A 20,690-nucleotide genomic window follows, 5' to 3' on the forward strand; every position below is an offset into this window, starting at 1 on the left:
CTGTTAGAACAGATTTGCTGGACGCTGACCAAGCCTAGACCAACGACATTTGATTTGATCATTTGATCAGCAAGGTCAGTTTTATTCATTCTCGCTCTCTATCACCAGTTCCATCTGTCTGCAACCTTAGAAGAAGCCCTTCAAATTGGGAAGGGAAGTCCTTAACCTTTACCACAATACAACATGAACAAACAAAACCTGAATTCAGGGTGATTTGGATGTGGTTTTATGTACAAAAACAGAAAAGTAACAAGGGCAAGACTGAAAATACTATACAGCAGTTATGTGTAGCAGAGAAATGACAACTTCTTCTGCATGGAATTCTGTTGAGACAAAAGAACGAGTTTGCAAAGAAGCAGCTGCTGTGTGTCACAGGCCCGGGAGGTTGGTTGTGTTAAGGAGGAAAACGGTGATGCATGTGGTTGATTTAAATCAGGCCTCCCGTCTGTTGTTGAAACACATCAATCGTATCCTCATCTTCCATTTCCAACTGTTGGGAGAAGAAAAGTCCTTTAAACACGTGGCACACGGCATGCAGGTACATGGCATGATATATGAAGAATCAAATGTATTGTCCTCATAGGCAAAATGGCACCATTGTGATCAAAAATAAACACAGTGTTTGGCTTTGATAAGCTTGAACAGGATCGCAATAAAATGCAATAACATGCAAGTGTTGTCTAATAAAATGCAGCGGGTAGATTTGCATTTGTCATATTTAGCACAAGTTCAACTAAAATTTTGTTTGGTGTGATTTGAAAGCCGGAGGCATCGACGCGCTCCCCTTGTTAGCATGTCCCCATCTGTGACTTAACAAAAACCTGGTGTGTGTCTGGCTTCAGCCTACAGACACTCAGACCACACACTGTGGTGTGATATCCTGCATATTTGACTTTTAGACTGTTTTGTTATATCTGTGAATGCCCGTATGTCCTACTATTACATTTATCAGATGTGATCACAATCTGGGCAGATTTTCCGTTTTCGTGTGTGTGCTCTGTAATTAATCTCCATGTATTTAACATTATAGGGGGCAAAAAGGAATGCTAAAAATATCTCAATCTCTTTTGAGCTGCTAAACTCGCTGTTTCAAGACTCCATGCTTACCTGTGACGGTGTGTCTGTCTCATTTATTGGCTGTCCATCAAATCTGAACCTGATTTGCCTCATTGACAGTCCCTGGAGAGACAAACATATGAAACTTTTGTTGTAAATCAAATCAAAAATCAATCAAAAGACACCCATTGTCCCCATTCCTCTAAACTGTTAGACAGCACTAACCAGGTGACTTCTTTAAACACATAAAAACAGGGTACTGTTACTGACGCTTCACACAAAGACATAATGTGTTCATGTGAACAGTGTAGAGGAAGATTAAGATTCTCATACGGTGTCAGTGATGATGGATTGATGGACTACATTATGATTTAACCATGGCATAAATACATAAAACCATGAAGTTTACTTCAGCTGAGTGGGTCCCAACAATTGACGGGTCAGCACTATGATTAATTAGCTCTAATATGAACACTACCACTTCTACTAATAATCAGTTATTAAGTTATAAGTATAAACCAATACCAGAACAACAAATAAGAGTCATATTTTGGGCCATGCAAAGAAAAGGTCATTGATTTATACAGATGTAAAATTAATTTTTTTTGGGATTTATTAAGTAGTTTAAAGCTACTTGCTGTCACACATGGTGCAAGAAACGATTTCCATGACAAGTTTTGCTCAAAAAGAATATAAATATTACATTAATCTTATTTAAGAGCAAGCTTTACCTTGTTTAAAGGTATGCCTGCTGAGGTTTGAGGGTCTTGGAAAAATAATGAGTTATAGTGTCTCTTGCAGTAAAACACAAATAAATGAATAATGAGAAACATCTGGCTCTCACTGTAGCTTTAGAAATGAGCTGCATGTCAAACATGCCTCTTTTCTCTGGTCCAAGGAACAGACAATATTGGTATTCGGTTGCCACTCTTCCAGAGAGTTGAATGCTCTTTTGACTTTCAGATGGAGAGGTTGCGTTTCAATAGATATTCTCTTGTCAGCTTTTAGGTAGATACTTCAAAATCTAAAGGCCATCTTCAAAACTCAGGATTATTTTTGTAGCCATAACAGCACGATTACAACAACAGAACTGGCACTCATCCCAATGTTAACTCAATAGAATAAGTCATGAGCATAAGTCAGCATTCCTGCATCCCATTATAGCGAGTAGCCTGGCGAAGGGCAACTTCAGAAGTGCTTTAGCTCATAACGGCTGATCGAAAAGATGGGATATCTTTTGTGATACACGTGGAATTATAGACAGATGGATAGATAAGGAGGTTTAGTTTGAGGGACAAGAGAGAGAGAGAGAGAGAGAGAGAGAGAGAGAGAGAGAGAGAGAGAGAGAGAGAGAGAGAGAGAGAGAGCCTGAAGCTGTGATCTGAGGGAAGATTTGCATTGACTCTGGAAGCAGGAAGAGTAGAGCTGCAGAGCTGGATCATGGTCAATAACCAACGAACAGAAACTCTTTTAAAAAAAAGACTGAAACCATGACCATGATGAATAACTCTTTAATAAGCATCACCTGGCTTTTATTTTAGGTTTGCCCCTAAAGCATATTGCAGTGTCTTTAGAAGGCTTGTATGTCAACTAAAAACCACAATTAAAACTTTTTAATTAATTACACATTTTGTATGCGAGTGTTACTCTTATTATAACCTTTTTTTGTCTTCATACAAAATTAAACACATACATAGTTCAAGGCTTTTGCTTTGAACCATTTGAACCAATTCCATTAATTATTCCCATATGTTGTAAATGCGGCATAACTTCACAGCTCCTCTAAGTCTTCCTCCACCCTGTCTGTGAAGTTGGAAAAAAAAACCCACTCTGGTAAATGGGTAAATTCCAGGCCTACAAGGTCTCTGCAATGGCAAAAATATTCCACTCTGATATGCCTTTTTAATGGCAGACATTTTGATTTTGACGTCATAGAGGGAAAAGCTGACGTGTGATTAATAACTTTAATATCGGCTGCATTACATGTGCCAGAGTACTGTGCATGCTGGAGTCTATGTTTAATGTTACTAGTTACACCTGTGGTTTTCTGGCAAGTCAAAATGTTGTGCACTGCATGCAGGGAAGAAGGCCAATTAAGAGTTCTGTTTCAAAGATCCAATAACTGAGTGGATGTATTACATGCAGTGGGTGTGAGTAATAAAGACTAAAAACCTAATAGCAGCACTTACTGTCTAAACATTAGAGGAAATGCAGCATCAGGCAGCTCCATAACAGGCCAATACAGAGAAACTCCAACTATTTCCTACTTAAAAAACTATATTGCTCTTTCCTTTAGATACATTAATCCTGTAAAATACTTACTTCTTTGTTTTTAAGGGTTTTCTCAAACTAAGCTAAACATCACAATTAGCACAAAGATAAATTCATTACAGATAAATCTAAAGTCACCAAATGTCAATATACACATCCTATGACCTCTACACACGTTATGGAGAATGATGCCATGCCCACCTGTCTCTCACAGTAGGCCTTCATGAGTTTGATGAGTGGCGTGTGTCTTTTGATCTTGAACTGCACTACCGATCCATCCTGGCCTGCTACCTTCAGGTTTATGTGTTCGTTGTTTTCTGTCTTGACGGCTTCCTGCGGGATAAAGTCAGAGAGAAAACAAAACAGTTAACGTAGGCGGGGAATCAGAGCTGGAACAATAAGCTGATAGTCAATTAACAAAAATCACTGGAAAGCTCTGATGTTAATTAAAATATGAATATAATAATAATACAATAAGAAATAAGTGCATCTTATGAAGCACAAATACACCTAATATTACCCGGTTAAACCATTATAGATGTAAAGAATCATATATTAATATAAATCTTTTAGGGGCTGTAATTGTGGACCATCAGCTCGGCTTCTTGTGAGTCATGATGGGCAACTATCATTATTGTTTACAGACTAAACAATAATGAATTAGTAGCTGATTAAAGAAAGAGATGACGGAGGCAGCCACAGTGAGCTGGTCCAATGATGAGTTACAGGTAAGAGGTGCTTTTTGGGGGAGGTTAAACCTCACCCTCAACATGTTATATGGGCAGTATAATCATATTCACTGTGGGACTTAGAGATCAAATCCTTTAGTACCACTACTTAACTAATAATGACAACATTGCACACTAGGATATGCAAGATGTGATGAAATAATTAATTCAGTTGGCTCGGCAAAAACAGACATCAACATGCAGTTTAGGCATATCTATAAATGGTTTCTAAAATGATAATAAATTCTTTCCTGGGCACATTTCTAATAGTGTTTCAGTGGCCACAGCCTGATGGACCCACTGACAAACAAGACAGATGGAAATACTGTAATTCAAGTGGTGTTTACCAATTTACACACACACACACACACACACACACACACACACACACACACACACACACACACACACACACACACACACACACACACACACACACACACACACACACACACACTTAGATCGAGGCATGCACTGTGGCTGACACCAGCTGGTTGGCTGTGTGATAACAAGCAGAAAGCGACCTGCGCGCCTGTGGATGCGCGTTCACAAACCTTCCGGTCTATCAAAGTAGGTACAGCTTGTAGTTGAAATTTAGCTCTGAACTTTAACCAGGTTAGACAGAACACGTGAGGATGTCCGTTTCCTGCTTTGAGCCCCTGTGTCACAGATCCGGTGATATGAACCAGTGTGTTGATCCAATGTGGAGACACTCACCTTTGGTTTTTCATCAGCCATGATCACTCTTTTGGCGCTTCTCTATGCTGCCACACAAAGAATACGAGTACGCGCACGTACTCGCTCCCGCATAAATTACTCCAACTGAACGTGCGCGGTCACGAGCCGGTGCGCGTCCACAGCGCCGAGCTCTGAATGGCCACAGGTAGTCACGTGGGTGAAAGCGCAGTCTGGGCATGGGCGGGAGAGTCCCCGTGCGCGTTAAAGAGACACTCGACAATACATGAACGCGCACAGCGATATTTTCCTTTTAGTTCAGGCTTGAAGAGGTGGTTTATCCCACAACACACTTCAACACTGTGACTTTGTGCCTGCTGACCTCTCATCAGTGCTGCATGGTTCGATCATTATCATCAGGCTTTACATTACACATACTGTAAAGGCAATACTTGCACTTATTTCTTTGTTTTTAACCCTCTAAATCCTAGCGGCCATCTTGTTTTTCTGTCTGGTGATGAAGATGTAGTAAAACTAGCTTAAATGAATAATTTTACATTGAAAGAAGGTGTGTATTTGAAGAAGTCATATCAAAACACCGACTCTAGACAGATTCCTGTGGAAATATGTGAATGCTTTGAACAGAAAAATATTTTTATACATAACTGCATCCATCTCCTACGTGAACGTGGTTCCCTGGCACTTAAGAGTTATTAATGATATGAGTTTAAGTATTCAACAACTATGCATTTTAACTTTCTATCTGTATTTCGGGACAAAACCACATCAGAGTCAAACACAGCAGATGGAAAAACAGGCAGGAGGAAGGGCAGCCCTGTCCTGACGTCATCACCTATGCGCCGTAAGGGCTTTCGAATGAATGAGGCGCGTAAGCAGCATTGCACCTGTAGTCCAAAGCGTGAATGGTTAACAGCGGAATAGTTAGTTATATTGGATTTTGCTGTATTGATAACACTGTTCCTCGATGGAGGAGGTAGACGTTGAGCCGGCAATCACTGTAAGTAACCACTGTAGCTTAGTTTTGCTCCTGTTCTTCAAACTGAATAGCATTGCTAACAAGCTAATGCTAACTAACTGTATCGCAACATCATAACTGAATGAACACAGGAAGTCCCTTGACGTGTGTCAAAAACGGACACATGAAAGATTGATAAAACGTCTTAAAAAGTCCAAAGTGTCAAAACAGTAAGATCATAATAGATGCTGTGCTAGAAGAGCAGTCAGAAAGTATTTTAACTTCATGGTTGGCTGATTAAATCAGTGGTGTACTTGACTTATGAGCAGGGTTTAAGTGCAAGTTTGAGTTACTGCAAACCCTGAAATTTGGCTGTAATGCAGAAAATCTTGAACGGAAAAAAACACAACTTAAACCGACATGTAATGTCAATCGTTGCATCACCTGTTTCACTGTATAATTTCCATGTAATGACCCAACCTGTTTATATAAACGCAGAACATTCCTGCGGCCAGTGACGGGAGGCACTTGGGGTTTGCATGGGGGCCGGGTGATATCCTTGTGTATGAGACCCTTTACAAGACATCAGGTATGTGCAGACAAGCTTTTAGTTTTCACACACACGCATATCGCTCTTGCCTAATGTCACTCTTTTCTCCCCTTCTGTCCTGTGTATTCAGGTACTGCCGCATCAAGCTGCTCCTTCATCCACGAGGTCAGGAAAGATGAGGACATATATTCCCCCATTTTGCGCAAACTCTTCAACGAGTCGCATCACATCTTCGTTGGCCTGCAGACGATAAGGGAAGACCTCCCTAGCAAGAACAAAAAACCCCAGTAAGTCCACCTCTGTTCTTGTGTATGTCACTGTTTTGCTTTTCAGTGACATAAACCTTTGTTACAAAAGGAAGATGAAGCGCCAACATAAATGATAACATGTCATGATCTCACTCTGTCTTGCTCCTCAGATTTGTCAGCATCAGTAAAAACTATAGATCTGTGATACGAGCTTGTATGGAGGAGCTTCAGCAAGTTGCAGGTCAGAATTTTGAAAAATAATTTTGATATTTCTGTCTTCAAAGTGAACACGCAAATAATCAAATTGTCCTTTTTCGCTTTCCTGTAGTTTCTACAAAAGATACAGGACTGGCCACACAGTATGGAAATCAGGTGTGTACTACGACTGTGTGTGTATCTGTGCCACAGCATGCAGAGGCATTATATCCTCATGTGAAAAGAAGACTAATACACATACAGGATGCCATCTGTATTTGTTTTTGTGTAGACCAAGGCAATAATAAATGGGGAGTTAATATTCATCGTCGACTTGAATTTGTTTCCACTGACACTGTGCTAACGTCAGCCTCTGTTTTGGCTTGACAGGTGTCCATTCTGTTGGCCATAGAACTGATCTGGAATCTGTGTGAAGTGCTGTTCATCGATGCTGCTCCTGGTTAGAGTTTGACTTTGTGCTTGCAGTTAATCTCCTTCTTCATATTTTGAATACATTATATAGCTTTACTTTCAGACCTTTAAACCACCCAGACATTTAGTCAGCTGTGTGTGTGTATTCTTCTTCAGCTGGTTCCCTGTTGCTTCACCTCCTGGACTGGGTGAGGTTACACAAGGCTGATGTGGATGAGAAGGCCAGAGAAGTGCTGCAAAGTGAGATCCCTGCTGAGCACCATGACTACTGGGACGTGGTAGGTGCAGCACACACACACACTTATGCCTTAGAAACTATAAAAGCTACATGCTGCATACATAGCCCTGATTTAAAAAAAAAAAAAAAAAGAGACAACGCCACCATGTGGACTGATCCTTAGCTTTTCATTCTTAATTTTGTCTTACACAGAGAGAAATCTCAGTCATCACATGTTTCGTGTCCGCTCTGTACAGGTGGTGAGTTATGTGCTGCAGGGCAGGTTGGAAGAAGCCAGACAGATGCTGATGAAACAGGCCACGCTGCAGCCTGCTGCCAGGAGCATGTACAAGCTGATGGACACTCTACTCAGCAGGATGCCCTTCTACAATGTAAGATCATCTGTCAGGAGTTTATCCTATAGTGTAGCTGTAGGGTAGCTTTTGCAGATGTATTCATGCTGCCGTTGCACCTTTATTTGACCCTTTATCGTGATATAATAATGTCATTAGAATTATGGATTTTCTAAACTCATTAGAAAGACTTATTGTAAAAAATCTCTTGGCTATATTAAGCTCCTTTTGAGTTTGAGATCTATCACACTGTTTATTTTAACGTACCCAGCTGTGACTTGGTCTGCTGCTATACAATTGCAAACCTGTTTATTTAAATTCCACCTTGAATATTCAATAAGCATGATTTTTGGTGGTGTGACATAATATGGATTAGCTAGCAGTTTCCATGACGGCATCCACACCGATGGTGTGTGGAAGTGAGCAGCCGCCGAAACAAGTGTATCAGACATTTAAAGTCCTGCCCCTGACTGCAAACTACATTTCATCTCCTGCATTTTGTTCATGCTGGGATACAAAGAGACACACCAGCTCCCGACAGGCACTCCTTCATCCCTTCACAGATATCACATAAGCGTACTTTTACATACATACAAAACAGGGGCGGCTTGTGCCTAATTCAAATTAAATATCATCCCTCAAACCAACCAATGGAGGCTCTCACCTCTGAACTTTCTATGATAATCCCTCAGCCCGGTGGCACCCAGACGCTGACAGAGTTCGATGTGAAGTGGAGACACTGGCACGAGGAGGTGGACCGCTGCCTGCAGGACAACTCATTTGCCAGCAACCAACACCTGGAGCTCATCTGCAAGGTCAGTGCCTCTTTGCCCTCAGGCCATCTCCTCCTATGTAAAACTATTTAGTATACTTTATTTGCAATGGAAAGTCCTGGTTAAGACATTAGAATGCACTGTTTTGTACATAGATCTGTGCCCCTGTGTCTCCAAGATATATTTTTGTGTATGTATTGTGCCTGTGTAAGTTTTAAGATCTTGAGTATTAACCCTTTCCTACCTGTTTTTGTTTCTCACCCCATTTTAGATCCTAGTTGGGGATGAAGACATTTTGCTGAACCACAAAGAACTACTGAGCACCTGGTACCACTTCCTGGTCACTAGATTGCTCTTCGGCCACCCCACCGTCAAACCCACTGAGTTACACTACTATGCACAGGTAGACTACAGTAACTGCTGCTCCAGTACTCAGCATTCATACTCACTGTTATTACATTCTGTTATTTACTCCGTGTGTGTGCTGCAGTCATGCATGACCATGTTTCTGGACTCGAGAAGCGTCCCAGAGCCTCTGGACAACATCTTACTGGCTGCCTTTGAGTTTGATATCCACCAGGTCATCAAGGACTGCAGGTAACACAAAGGATTACATCCGTATATAGTAGATACAGGCTACATATGTGTTTTTATGCCTACAGTTTGTAAACTTTAACTCTTTCAACACACCATTTCCTAATTTCTCCACCATGTGTTTCTTCAGCATTGCTCTCAACAACTGGTGGTTTGTGGCCCATTTGACAGACTTATTGGATCACTGCAAACTCCTGCAGTCTCACAATCTACAGTAAGGACTCTGTTTTGTCCTTGCATTTAAATCTGGAGATAACTAGATTGCGCACTTATTCGTCTAATATTTACCACGTCATTCTGCTGTGTGTGTGTGTGTGTGTGTGTGTGTGTGTGTGTGTGTGTGTGTGTGTGTGTGTGTGTGTGTGTGTGTGTGTGTGTGTGTGTGTGTGTGTGTGTTTGTGTATTTGCTTGTGTTCAGCTTTGGCTCCAACTTGAGAGAGTTTCTCCTGTTAGAATATGCTTCTGGTCTCTTCACTCATCACAGGTATGGCTATCTAAGGCTCACTATGCTAAATATACTTATAGTAAGGAAGCTCTGTTAATTACTATATTTATTTACTGTGTTTATTTTACACAAAGTATGGAAATGGTTTTTTTTCAGTTAGTCCGTAATTTACTCTACTTAAGCCAGTGCCCTAGAAGGTGTCAGTACAGTTAAAACACTAAAGCACAACTCTAAAATGCCTCATTATTGGATATTTGTGTGTAAAGTCTGTGGCAGCTGGCTGTGGACTACTTCGACCACTGCCCAGAGTTTGGCCGTGTCTACCTGGAGCTGCAGATTGAGCGTGTTCCTTTAGACACGGAGCGAAAAGCACTCAAGGTGCTCAGGATCTGTGAGCAGAGGCAAATGTCAGAGCAAGGTAAGACTCTCTTTCTCTTCTTATTCAGCATCCACCTGTCTTACACAAACACAGCATTATTTATCACCATGTTTTAGGGACTCAAACATTCAATTTCTTGTCCTCATCCAGTGCGGAGCATCTGTAAGATCATGGCTATGCGGGCCCTGAGGAACAACAGACTGGGCTCTGCTCTCTCCTGGAGCATCAGGGCCAAAGATGCTGCCTTTGCCACCCTCATCTCAGAGAAGTAAAGCCCCCTTAACAACACACTTATTCTTCTACATGTTTGTCAACACTGGCAGTGGCTGTGCTGGAACCTTATTTTTCTCCTCAACACCGTTTCCACCATGAACTTTGAAGCGCAACCTTGAAGCACTTGATTCTGTAATGTCAGAAAAAGAACGCATGTTTGTATCCTTGTTAAACTTGGGCCTGATAATTGATTTGGTGAGAGATTTTTTGAGTTGATCACAACTAAAGAAAACAAAAAGCTCCTCCATTTTGCCATTGTTTGATCTGCCCGTTACTGAGCAGATATCTTGTGCTCTCTGGAAGCTTTTTACACAACAGAAGGAAAGTGTGTGTGTGAGGAACTACAAGTGGGAGATTTAAAAACAACTCAAGCATTGTTGTCTGTTGGAGCTCTCAGATAAATTGCAGCTAGCTGGACTCCCTGTGAAAGCGCTTTGTTGCAAGGTTGCTTCTGTCCAAGTGGTTTTAAAAGTGTCTGCTTGTGTGTGTGTGTGTGTGTGTGTGTGTGTGTGTGCCAGGTTCTTACAGGATTACTGCGCCAGAGGGACCTTCTCTGATCTGGACCTGATAGACAATTTGGGTCCAGCAATGCTGCTCAGCGACAGGCTTACTTTCCTTGGTATGGACAAGGAACACACAAACACACACACACACACACACACACATACACACTTGTAACTCAGTCACTGTAGAGGGAACATCCAGTCAGGACAGATTGTCTCCTGAACAGCTTCTTTTATAGTCGCTCACATGAGACTCAGACACTGAGACATGTGTACACAGATATAAATAAAGTTATGTACTTCTCAATGCAACAGCATGTGACCTCAAGCTTTACTGGGAGAAAATCAGTGAAAGAGATGATCTATTTATAAAACCTTTGATTTAGATATAAGGACAGTACATTTAAAGGAATGGCTTTTCGAAAGATTATGACTTACTCTAAACTCTACTGAACTAGTAGTAGTTTGCAAATAGATGTTTATGTTTATTAGGAAAATATATGAGTTCATGAATCAAAATGTTTGCCAGGTGTTTCATTTCCACATACACAAAGTCTCTGTTTGAGTATATTTGGACATCAATTATGTCCGAAGCGCTGCTGGAGGACCAAAGACAAAAAACAACTTGGTGAAAAAAACAAAGCAGTTAAGTTTTAAACAAGATTCAGTTGTGTAGATAAAAAGTAGCGGGATACAAAGTTATCAAGCTGCAGTTTTACACTGTGAGGAAACATCTATGTCAGCATTAAGTTGGCAGTAATCATGAAGTATTAACATGGTCCTTTGTTGCAGTCTGAAAACATTTCTCTCTTTTCACTCCTAGGGAAGTATCGTGAGTTCCACAAGCTGTACGGAGAGAAGCAGTTCAGTGACGCAGCAAAGCTGCTCCTCTCACTCATGACGGCCAAGATTGCCCCCCGAAGCTTCTGGATGACTCTGCTGACCGATGCCCTGCCGCTGCTGGAGCAGAAAGAGGTCAGTCAATATAGATATATAACCATGTTAGATTAAAATGTCATATTAATGTTTTGCTGCATACTCAACAAAAGTGGCATTTTCAAATTAAATCCCCTCCTTTGTTTTACATTATTTTATCCTTTTGTGATGAGAATATTAAAAATTTATATTTTATCCTAAAACAACAGAGACAACAAACAATAATGCTAAATAAGGGCCGCAACTAATGATTATTTTCGTTATTGATTAATCTGCCTATTTATTTTTCAAGTTCTCATTCAGCCTATAAAACATCAGAAAACAGTGAAAATGCCGTTTTAATCTGACTGATAATCAGCACTACAAAACATTCAGTGTAGTGTTAGTAGATATTTTACTGTCAATAATATCAGCTAATACTCCAAATACTAATATTTAGGAACTCACACATGTCCGATCATGATCATGCAGTCTTGATTACTAGTCTAAGACTAAATCTAAATAAGAGTGGATGTTTTCATTTTGCATTCTGTCAAAATAAAAAAAATTGTGAAGTATGTTTTAGTCTTAATATCATTCATGTTTTACTAAACAGAAACAAACGACACTGTTGAATATTGTCACGGTGCAGCGCTTAAAAAGATGTTGGTCTGTGGACTTAAAATTAGCTTTGTCTTTTCAGGTGATCTTCTCAGCGGACCAAACCCACGAGCTGATGTTCTGTTTAGAGGAGCTCACCTCCTCACTGAGCACCACAGCTCCCAGCACAGACAGGCCCATGCAGGTACGCATCTCCTCACACAGCCTGTCCGCGTTTATTTTTTTCTACTTCAGGTTAGACTCCTAAAGAACAATCTACTCCTATTGCATTGCTTGGCTTGTAATACACAGGATCAAACCCTGGGCCTGTTTAGTCTATTTCTTCTACAGCTGCGATACAGTGATCTGCCCGAATGTTACAAAGATTTCATGACTTATTTGAGTGTATTTGTCATTTCAGGATGAAGACATCGAGCTGACCAAAGTGGAGCTCCTGAGACTGGCTCTAGCCAGGAATCTGGCTATGGCTATAGTCAAAGAGGGAACTGTGGAAACATGAATGGTTACATTTAAAACAAAGCTTCTCTTTTGCATTTTTTTTGTACTGTACATAAAATTCATGTAATCAAATGTGATCTTTAATAATAAAACAGTTTTCATGATGTCGTAATCCCGTCTTTGAAAAGCTAAAAATAACCTCAGACTATCACACCTCCATTGAAATAAATATTTATTTTTTTCATGCAGCGAACACATGGCACATCATACAGTATGTACAGAGCTAAAACTCTCCCAAAATCTACATGTCACATGTTCACATAACTTGTCATACAACATACGATAGATACATTACACACTATGTACAGTACACGCACACTTCAGCTCATCCCACATCACAATGACTTTAGGACTACCAGAGAAGGGACCCAAGGGAGGATCGGGTGGGCTGATGTTTGAAACTTTACTCACAAGCACAGTTTCACTTTATCCCACCGCTGCACACTGCAGTTATCTGCCTGGTGACGGATTTCCCTTTTAAAGTTACCAAATTTAAAGTCCGATTTTCAGTTCACATTTTCTGGGGTCAGTGATGCACTGAAATAGTATAACAGAAAATAAATGACAAAAAAAATACCCCCAATACTGACACTGGTAGAGAAGTAAACATCTTTAGATACAGAAGAGAAATATCTTTAATGCTAAAATCAGGACTGAAATGCTGAAAATCTGAGCAAACCACATTTCCTTTAGTTTCAAAAGAAAAAAAAACTAATCACACAAAACCAGATTTGACTCAAGTCATAACGGCATATTCAAAAATGATTCAAAAATCCAAAGTGCAGCTGGTTGCCTTGACAACACAAAATTCAACAATGTTGGTCCACTAATCTAAAACAGAGCTAAATTAGCTAATATAATCCTTTCATTCAGAAATAACCATTTAACACACTGTCAATGTACTCCGGCAGCAATAACTATGTTTCAGTACTTATTAACAGATTATTTTCCAGTTTAAATCCATCCTAAAACATCCACTACTGGAGAATTTCAAATTTCTGGACATATTCAAGTACATGTTCCGTGGGCTACGAAAGTGTTAAACCAGAGGAATAAATAAAAGCACAACTGTTGTCTCTTAGGCTCTGTTAACTTAGAGGTTCATTTCTTTTAAAGGACTTTGTTGTGCTGCAGTGCATCCTGCAAGTCTGCGGCTGAGCTCTAGCGCGTTCATTATTTCAGTACATTCAAACCTGCGATGTTTATCTTGGGGAAAATCCATTAAAATATTTATCTCTCTACCATCAACCTGTAAACACCACCGCTGCCTTTCTTGCCAGTGTATATCTTTAGTTTGTTAGCCATCTGCAGAAAAGTATACAAGCACTGTTTAAATAAAACTTCAGTGTAGTGCTGTTAGTTTCTTGCTGCCAGTAATAACCATGGACAAAAATGAACCGTAAGGAATGTAAAGCTGAAAGTTGGAGTGCAGCTGAATTTCCCCACCTTCCTCTTCTTTCTCTCTGGGATGAATGTGAAAACACACACCCCTTCATGGAGTTCGAACCGGTCTGTCCCTGCTGAGTGTTCGCAGACATGCACGCTGCTATAGATGACCCCATGTCTCCTGTGGGGGGAAGTGATCGACCTCTCCAACCTCATTGCACAGACGGTCTCCTAGCGTGAAAGCCAGCTTGTAGCGCAGACGTACCTTCTCCTGTGAAGACGCGGTCATAGATCTTAAAACATTATCAGCGTCTACCCACGGCTCGTCTCCACCCGAAAACTATGACAGAACATCGTGCGGTTCAGAAATTCTTTGTGGTTTGTGCGTTTATGTTTTGAGTGATGCTATGTCGCCTTACCTTTGCTGGATTGGCCAACAACATGATCTGGGTAATGGAGGCTGGAGGTAGGATAGGGTTAAATGGCGCCAGATCGGTTCCTGATGGAGGCTGCAGCTTCACCTTCATTGACTGGCGGAGGATGAAAGGAAGAGTCAGTGCTGTATTTTAAAGGATAAATTCACATTTTTTCAAGTCTATCTTCGTGTTTTCACGGATAGCGTTTCCTTGCTGAGGGTGGAATCCCAGTTGGAACTTGAACCTGGGGCACCTTAAGCCCCTAGAGCACCCCACTCTGCTACTATTAAAAATCAATTAGACGCTTGCAGCTTGTCCAGAATGCTGCAGCACATCACAGCGTTTCTTAAATCTCTCCACAGGCTTCCAGTGTGCCAAAAGATAGATTTGAAAAAGCTGTTACTTGCTGATAAAGCATTAAATGATCTTGGACCCAAATACATTTCTGATTTACTTGTACAGTATGAGGCATCTTGGCCTCTCAGGTCATCTGGTCAGCGTTCCCAGGATCAAAACTTTCTGATAAATGAGCTACATAACTTTCTTTTAATCTGTAACTATTTATCCGCATGCTTTCATTGGTCTTTTAAATGCAGCTTCCCTTAAGTTTTAACTATTCATTTACTTTCCTTTTACATGCAATTTTAATGTTGAGATGATGAGAGAGAGAGAGAGAGAGAGAGAGAGAGAGAGAGAGAGAGACGCTGTGATGTGCTGCACCTTCTGGCTGCAGCATTCTGGACAAGCTACAAGCGTCTAATTGATTTTTCTGGACTGTATTCAGTTAAAACATGTTTAAAAAAAAGATTATGCAAACACATCAGTGCATGAGCTGTAACGGAAAATGGTGTGGGAAAAGTTGTATATAGGACCAAGTCAAGCTGATCCTTGTATGGTTGTTGTCCATGTTAAATAAGGACATAAAAAAAAGGAGGCAGGGATAGGAACTAAGGAGCACATGTAGTATATCTACCTTGGGGACAGCAGCTTGCAGTACCACATTATGAACAGGCAGGGGTGCCGTATTAAGCATGGACACCACCATTACTAACACGTCAGGTCTGCCGGGGGGGCAGTCAGATGCAAAGTTGAGGAGCATGCGAACACCATCCTTATCGTAGGCCGTGACAGGCAGCACTTTACCTGAGGACAGACGAGGCACAGCCAATCAGGAGCAGGCAAACATGAGCTATTCAAAGGGGCTACATCTAGCTATGCATTTTTTGATATCATTTGCCATTAACCGGTCAAGCCCATCATTCCTCTCTCCTGTCCTTACTCGGTCTGATGGCCTCCAGAGGGACGTGCACATTGCTCAGGGAGATGTCTGTGGCTCTGGCGGGGCTGCCCTGGAGGGGAGGGTGGCAGGGGGACAGAGAGCGGAAGAGCGGGCTGCCGGGGGCTGAGCCCAGGCTCTGGGCCTTGGCATGGGACAGAGCAGGAGAGCCGGGCATTGTACTCTGGAGAAGAGAGGGTGAGGAAGGAGGGCCCTGCACAGGCACGAGGGGGGTAGCTGCTGCTGCTGCTGCTGCTGCTGCTGCTGCTGTGGGCATCGCAAAGCTGCTTCCTCTGGCAGTCATCTGGCTGGACAAACTGAAAATAACACTTGATGGATCGCTATGGGATCTTAAAAAGGTCACTCAAGTAAACTATGTACTCAAAATAGATCAGACCTGTCAAAGTGCCAACGAATAATCAAGAGAACATGCTATGGAAATATACTGTATTTGCTATTATTTAGGCAGCACTGATTTGATGTAGACCACTCTGTACCTTTTGTGATCTGAAAAGCTCATCATGGCCAGGTCTTGCAGGTTCTGAAGACAGTGTGTGGCAGCAGCTGGTTCAGCTGGGGGCACCGCTGGACCTGAACAAGATAAACTGCCAAACATATCCACACTTGAAGCTGGAGCCTGCAGAGGAGATGTAGGGATGAGTTAACTAACCCTCTCCCATTACTCATTGACAAACAAGCTGGGGTTTGGTTGAAGTGTCACGCAGGCTATTTTAGATGTACCTGCAAGGACGTCCACTGATTGGACAACTCATTCAACTTTGGTTTTGATTGGCTGCTCAGAGAAGTAGGGGGGTCATTCAGTCCTGAAAGAAGGTGCATTTGTATTGTCAAAAAAAATCTGTTATGTATTTGAAGATTCTTTGTTTAGCTGGGAGCCCAGGTTTTTCTATTCAGCACTGTCACAACTCACACCAGAGAAAATGCTACATTAAAGCAACGGTTTGACATTTTGAGAAATATGTTTATTCTTCTGGGGATCAGTTAGATGAGAGGGTTGATACCGCTGTCATATCTGTCCACTAAATATAAGGCAACAGGTCGGAGATGGTTAGCTTAGCTTAGGCTAAATACTGGAGGGAAGCAGCTCGCCCGGCTTTCTCTGACCTACCAGCACCTTTAATGCTCACTAATAAACAAATTAGGTCTTGTTTGTTTAATCCATACAAAAAAAATGGAGTGTAAAAACCACAATTTACTGTTTTGCAGGAGTTTATATGCCAGATTACATATTTCTTGTTGCCAGGCAACCAGTGGTGACTCCAGGAATACATATCCAGCAAATAACGTGTTTATTAGGGAGCTTTAAAAAGGTGCTGGTGGATGGATTTTGATTTCTATTGAACAAAGCGTATTTCCCAAAATGTCAGATTGGTCCTTTAACTCGATAAGCGACAGTGGGGATGTAATACCAAGAGACAGCAGCTCATCATCAAGGAGAGAGAGTGCAGCCGAGGCCTTGTCGAGGGGCGGGTGACTCGGGCTGCTGTTCTGACTGCCATGGGATCCGGCCAGGCGTTTGGGAGGAGGAGGCAGGACAGGGATGGGAGACGCCGTGAGGTTGGTGGAGACAGGATGTGAGAACTGGGACGAAGGGGCAGCAGGTTGAGGGGGGCTCGGAGTGTCAAGGCCAGCGAGGTCGATCAATGTGTCTGTGGTGTCTGTTGAAAGACAAAGAGAGAAGGATTGATCGCTGCGGCTGAATTAATTACACATTGGCAGGATATGTGGAGCATGATGCAGTTGCGTAAAAAAGCATGATGATAAAACGCCTCTCACCACTCTCACTGTGACCAGCTGTAGATCGAGTCTCTTCACTGTCACCGTTGATGGGCTGCCCCTCAACGATCTTCTTATAAGAGTTGATGACCCTGGAGAGGTCATCGCTGGCCTGCAGGATGTCACCTGAGGGGTCAAAGGTCAGAGGTTACAGATTCTACACAATGAAAGGATCAAAATGTGAGAACATTCAGGGCATCTTCCCAGAAAGTAAATATCAAGCTAAGCAAACCTAAACTGGTGTCATTGTCCTCTGTCTCAGTGGCCATTTTGAAAGCCGCACGCCTCAGCTTGTCACACCGCTCATAGAGTTCCTGAGAAGAAATACAAAGGAAGTTCTGTTCAGTCTAAATGCAGCTGTGTGTTGTCGGCATTTCAGCAATTAATTATGCCAGTTTAATGAATTCGATATCACAATGCAAACATGTACAAAAATAAATAAAAACACTGGATCAGAGCAATATTCCATATTCTGTCAAACACTATAGATGTTATAATATCTATTTAATAAACTGTAACATTTTACAGGGTTACGATCTGAAATAAGTGTTTATCATTCCACTGCCTTTGATTGCAAATTACACTGAATAAAAATGACTTGTGTGCCAGCTGAACTTCACCCTGGAAGTCATTCTGGATTAGAGTTAGAGCTCAGTGGTTCATTCAGACAGGCCCAGCGTCCATATGAGACATTAGACTTGTACAAGAAGAGGAAATTAATGTGCCAATCAGCTTCAGAAATGACGAGACAATACTATTTTTACTGCATTAACATTGTTTTACTGTTGCAACATGTATTTCAACATATAATGTATCATATTGCCGACAGGTGAACTGGGTTGATATAAAGAACTGATTAAAGTTTACCGCCTTATTTGTGTGTGTGTGTACAGACACACACCTTAATGATCTCCCGGTCGGAGTCAGTGGAGCTGTCTCTATTGTAGTGGGACAGCATCTCCGTCAGCAGCTTCACATTGATGTCCACCTCCTCCAGCGTGTGTGCACGCTTTGTAACCTTCTGCACTCGGGCCTCATCCTGAGCAGAAACAGCAAGACTGACAATGAACTCTACACTTCACGTAAACACAGTCGTCGCGTCATGATAGAAAAATGTTGAAGTAACATCAATCACCAAATTAAAAAGACACACAGAACATTTGTGGGTACATTTGAAATGAATATGATGGCTGTGTTAAATATGATACAGTACTGACTTGTCTTACCTCTTTCACCATGTTTTTGATTAATCTGTTGGCTTCCTGGAGATCCTCGGGATTTTTACTCCGCAGAAGCTCAGCAAGCAGCTAAACACACACTTAAACATCAGTTTGCTTTTGTAACAGTAGAAATGCATCATTTACTAATAAATGGCCAGCTCATGTTTCACTTAGAAGAAATTATTCTGCTTCACCTTGGATGGTGATGGCTATGTACTTCATAAAGAACAATACGTTAGTCGTTTATAGAGGAATAAATCACAACATTACAGAGCAGATTCTGTTTCCGCTCACCTTGCCCATGTCCTCGTTGTCAAACACAGGATGTTTAGGTCTTGTCGGAGGAGAGGGAATCAGAGTCCTGTCCAGCGGTAACTCCGGGTCACATGTCACGAGCCCTGGCGAAGAGCGTGAGGACTGGATTAATAAGCTTTCTTGGATGCAGGTGTCTTTCATATGCAATTATGTCAATCATCTCAACACACCCTGTCTTCTCAGCGTCTGGTAGGCTTCACTGATCTTGGCTTCATCTGGAAAAGCCACTGTCCAGCTGTACAGCATCTCTACAATCTTCATCTTCACCTTCTCAGGTGCACTGTTACCCATGTACTGCAAACAAGAGGTGATTCAAAAGAAGCTGGAAGACAGGACGTACAGGCAGCATACTTTTCATTTGCTTGAATTAAAAAAAACCTATTTGTGGACTGCTCACCTTTGGAGACACAACTTTAATCAGCTCATTTAAAAATCGGAATTTTCCAACTTCATTATGAAACCTTCTCCCGCAGTTCTTCATACATGCCTCCAATACCTGGACACAATATCGTTAAGATTAAGCCGAGGTGTTGAGAGAAAAAGGGTGCTTGTTGATATTCGGGCGTAGCATTTCTTACTGTCAGAGCCTGAAGAGCTTCCCATTCTTGCGGTGAGTGGATTTTGTGGACGAGCAGAGTTACAGCTATCTGAGGACTGCAAGGAGAAATTTCGGGGTTTTCAAAAGCAGTGAAAACATTTTCAAAAACATAGCTTGTGAATATATCAGACATACCCTTCAAGTTCCTTGTTGATTTGATCACAGAAGCCTATGATGTACTCCCAGTCCTCTTGTCGGTTTGTTGGATGGGTGGCTTTATCTGTTACAGAAAGACATTTACACCAACTCAGCTGGATCTTTGAGGAGCTTTACGCTGTGCAATGCACATCTGAATGCACCTCACACCCTGCTGAGAATATGCTTCCCCGTGTCTTGTGATCAACATAACAATGCAGTGATTGTTGTCACTCTTCCTGTGTGAGATTCCTGATGCAGTGTTCATTATGTTGTCATTCATCATTCAGACGAACCTGTTGATTGCTGCGAGTATTGAGCTGTAACAGAGGGACAACTACACGCAGAGCTTCAACAATCACTGCACACCCTGAGCTGTCAGTGGTAAATGTGACCCAGCCAGTGTTTATTAAAGCTCTCCACCCATCCTGCTAATGATGCAGACTGTGGACTGATAACCAGGACCCTATGCTAGCTGCCAGTCAGCCCGCGAGCAGCTTTCCTACCGACGGATTTACCGCCCTGCCACCCGGAGCAACGTATCTAGCTAATTACACAAATTATTTAATTCATAAAACGGGATTAATCACTCACTGAGCCAAGATTCAAGCGACTCCCCTTCCTGGTACGCCATAGCACTAAAAACATCGCGCGATATTACCAGCTTGTACGCGAGAGTACAAAATTAATTAAAAAAATTATATTGGGAAAAAATACACACACACACAGCATTGTCTGTTATAAAAGATTATTGTTTTGGTATTTCAGTATTGCAATTAAAATCGTAAATGAAGCACCAATTTTGATTTTTCATCAGGAGATCTGAGAGGTACTAACCTGGGGTC

General features: G+C 41.6%; 3 protein-coding genes across 3 annotated transcripts; 1 reads left to right on the forward strand and 2 right to left on the reverse strand.

Moving 5' to 3' along the window:
• Positions 1-210: 210 nt before the first annotated feature.
• LOC139216403 (small ubiquitin-related modifier 2-like) lies at positions 211-4,853 on the reverse strand. Its single transcript, XM_070847501.1, has 4 exons — positions 4,773-4,853; positions 3,529-3,660; positions 1,108-1,179; positions 211-490 (listed from the first exon to the last, which is right to left on the reverse strand). Exons 1-4 carry the CDS (start codon positions 4,791-4,793, stop codon positions 428-430), a joined length of 288 nt encoding a protein of 95 aa, XP_070703602.1. The 5' UTR covers positions 4,794-4,853; the 3' UTR covers positions 211-427.
• Positions 4,854-5,620: 767 nt separating this feature from the next.
• nup85 (nucleoporin 85) lies at positions 5,621-12,806 on the forward strand. The gene is made up of 19 exons (XM_070847840.1): positions 5,621-5,748; positions 6,205-6,295; positions 6,387-6,543; positions 6,675-6,745; positions 6,833-6,876; positions 7,090-7,159; positions 7,288-7,409; positions 7,606-7,740; positions 8,394-8,516; positions 8,746-8,877; positions 8,965-9,071; positions 9,199-9,282; positions 9,487-9,552; positions 9,780-9,931; positions 10,043-10,160; positions 10,684-10,784; positions 11,492-11,643; positions 12,287-12,388; positions 12,605-12,806. The coding sequence occupies exons 1-19, from the start codon at positions 5,716-5,718 to the stop codon at positions 12,701-12,703; spliced, it is 1,959 nt and encodes a 652-aa protein (XP_070703941.1). The 5' UTR covers positions 5,621-5,715; the 3' UTR covers positions 12,704-12,806.
• A 984-nt stretch (positions 12,807-13,790) lies between these two features.
• On the reverse strand, positions 13,791-20,494 carry gga3b (golgi associated, gamma adaptin ear containing, ARF binding protein 3b). Its single transcript, XM_070847638.1, has 17 exons — positions 20,440-20,494; positions 19,846-19,930; positions 19,691-19,766; positions 19,510-19,608; positions 19,283-19,406; positions 19,092-19,195; positions 18,804-18,884; positions 18,479-18,616; positions 17,810-17,891; positions 17,578-17,703; positions 17,211-17,459; positions 16,522-16,604; positions 16,278-16,417; positions 15,784-16,097; positions 15,478-15,647; positions 14,508-14,618; positions 13,791-14,359 (listed from the first exon to the last, which is right to left on the reverse strand). Exons 1-17 carry the CDS (start codon positions 20,477-20,479, stop codon positions 14,249-14,251), a joined length of 2,133 nt encoding a protein of 710 aa, XP_070703739.1. The 5' UTR covers positions 20,480-20,494; the 3' UTR covers positions 13,791-14,248.
• Between the last annotated feature and the right edge of the window lie 196 nt (positions 20,495-20,690).

Source organism: Pempheris klunzingeri, chromosome 17 (assembly GCF_042242105.1).
Source record: "Pempheris klunzingeri isolate RE-2024b chromosome 17, fPemKlu1.hap1, whole genome shotgun sequence".
NCBI lineage: Eukaryota > Metazoa > Chordata > Actinopteri > Acropomatiformes > Pempheridae > Pempheris > Pempheris klunzingeri.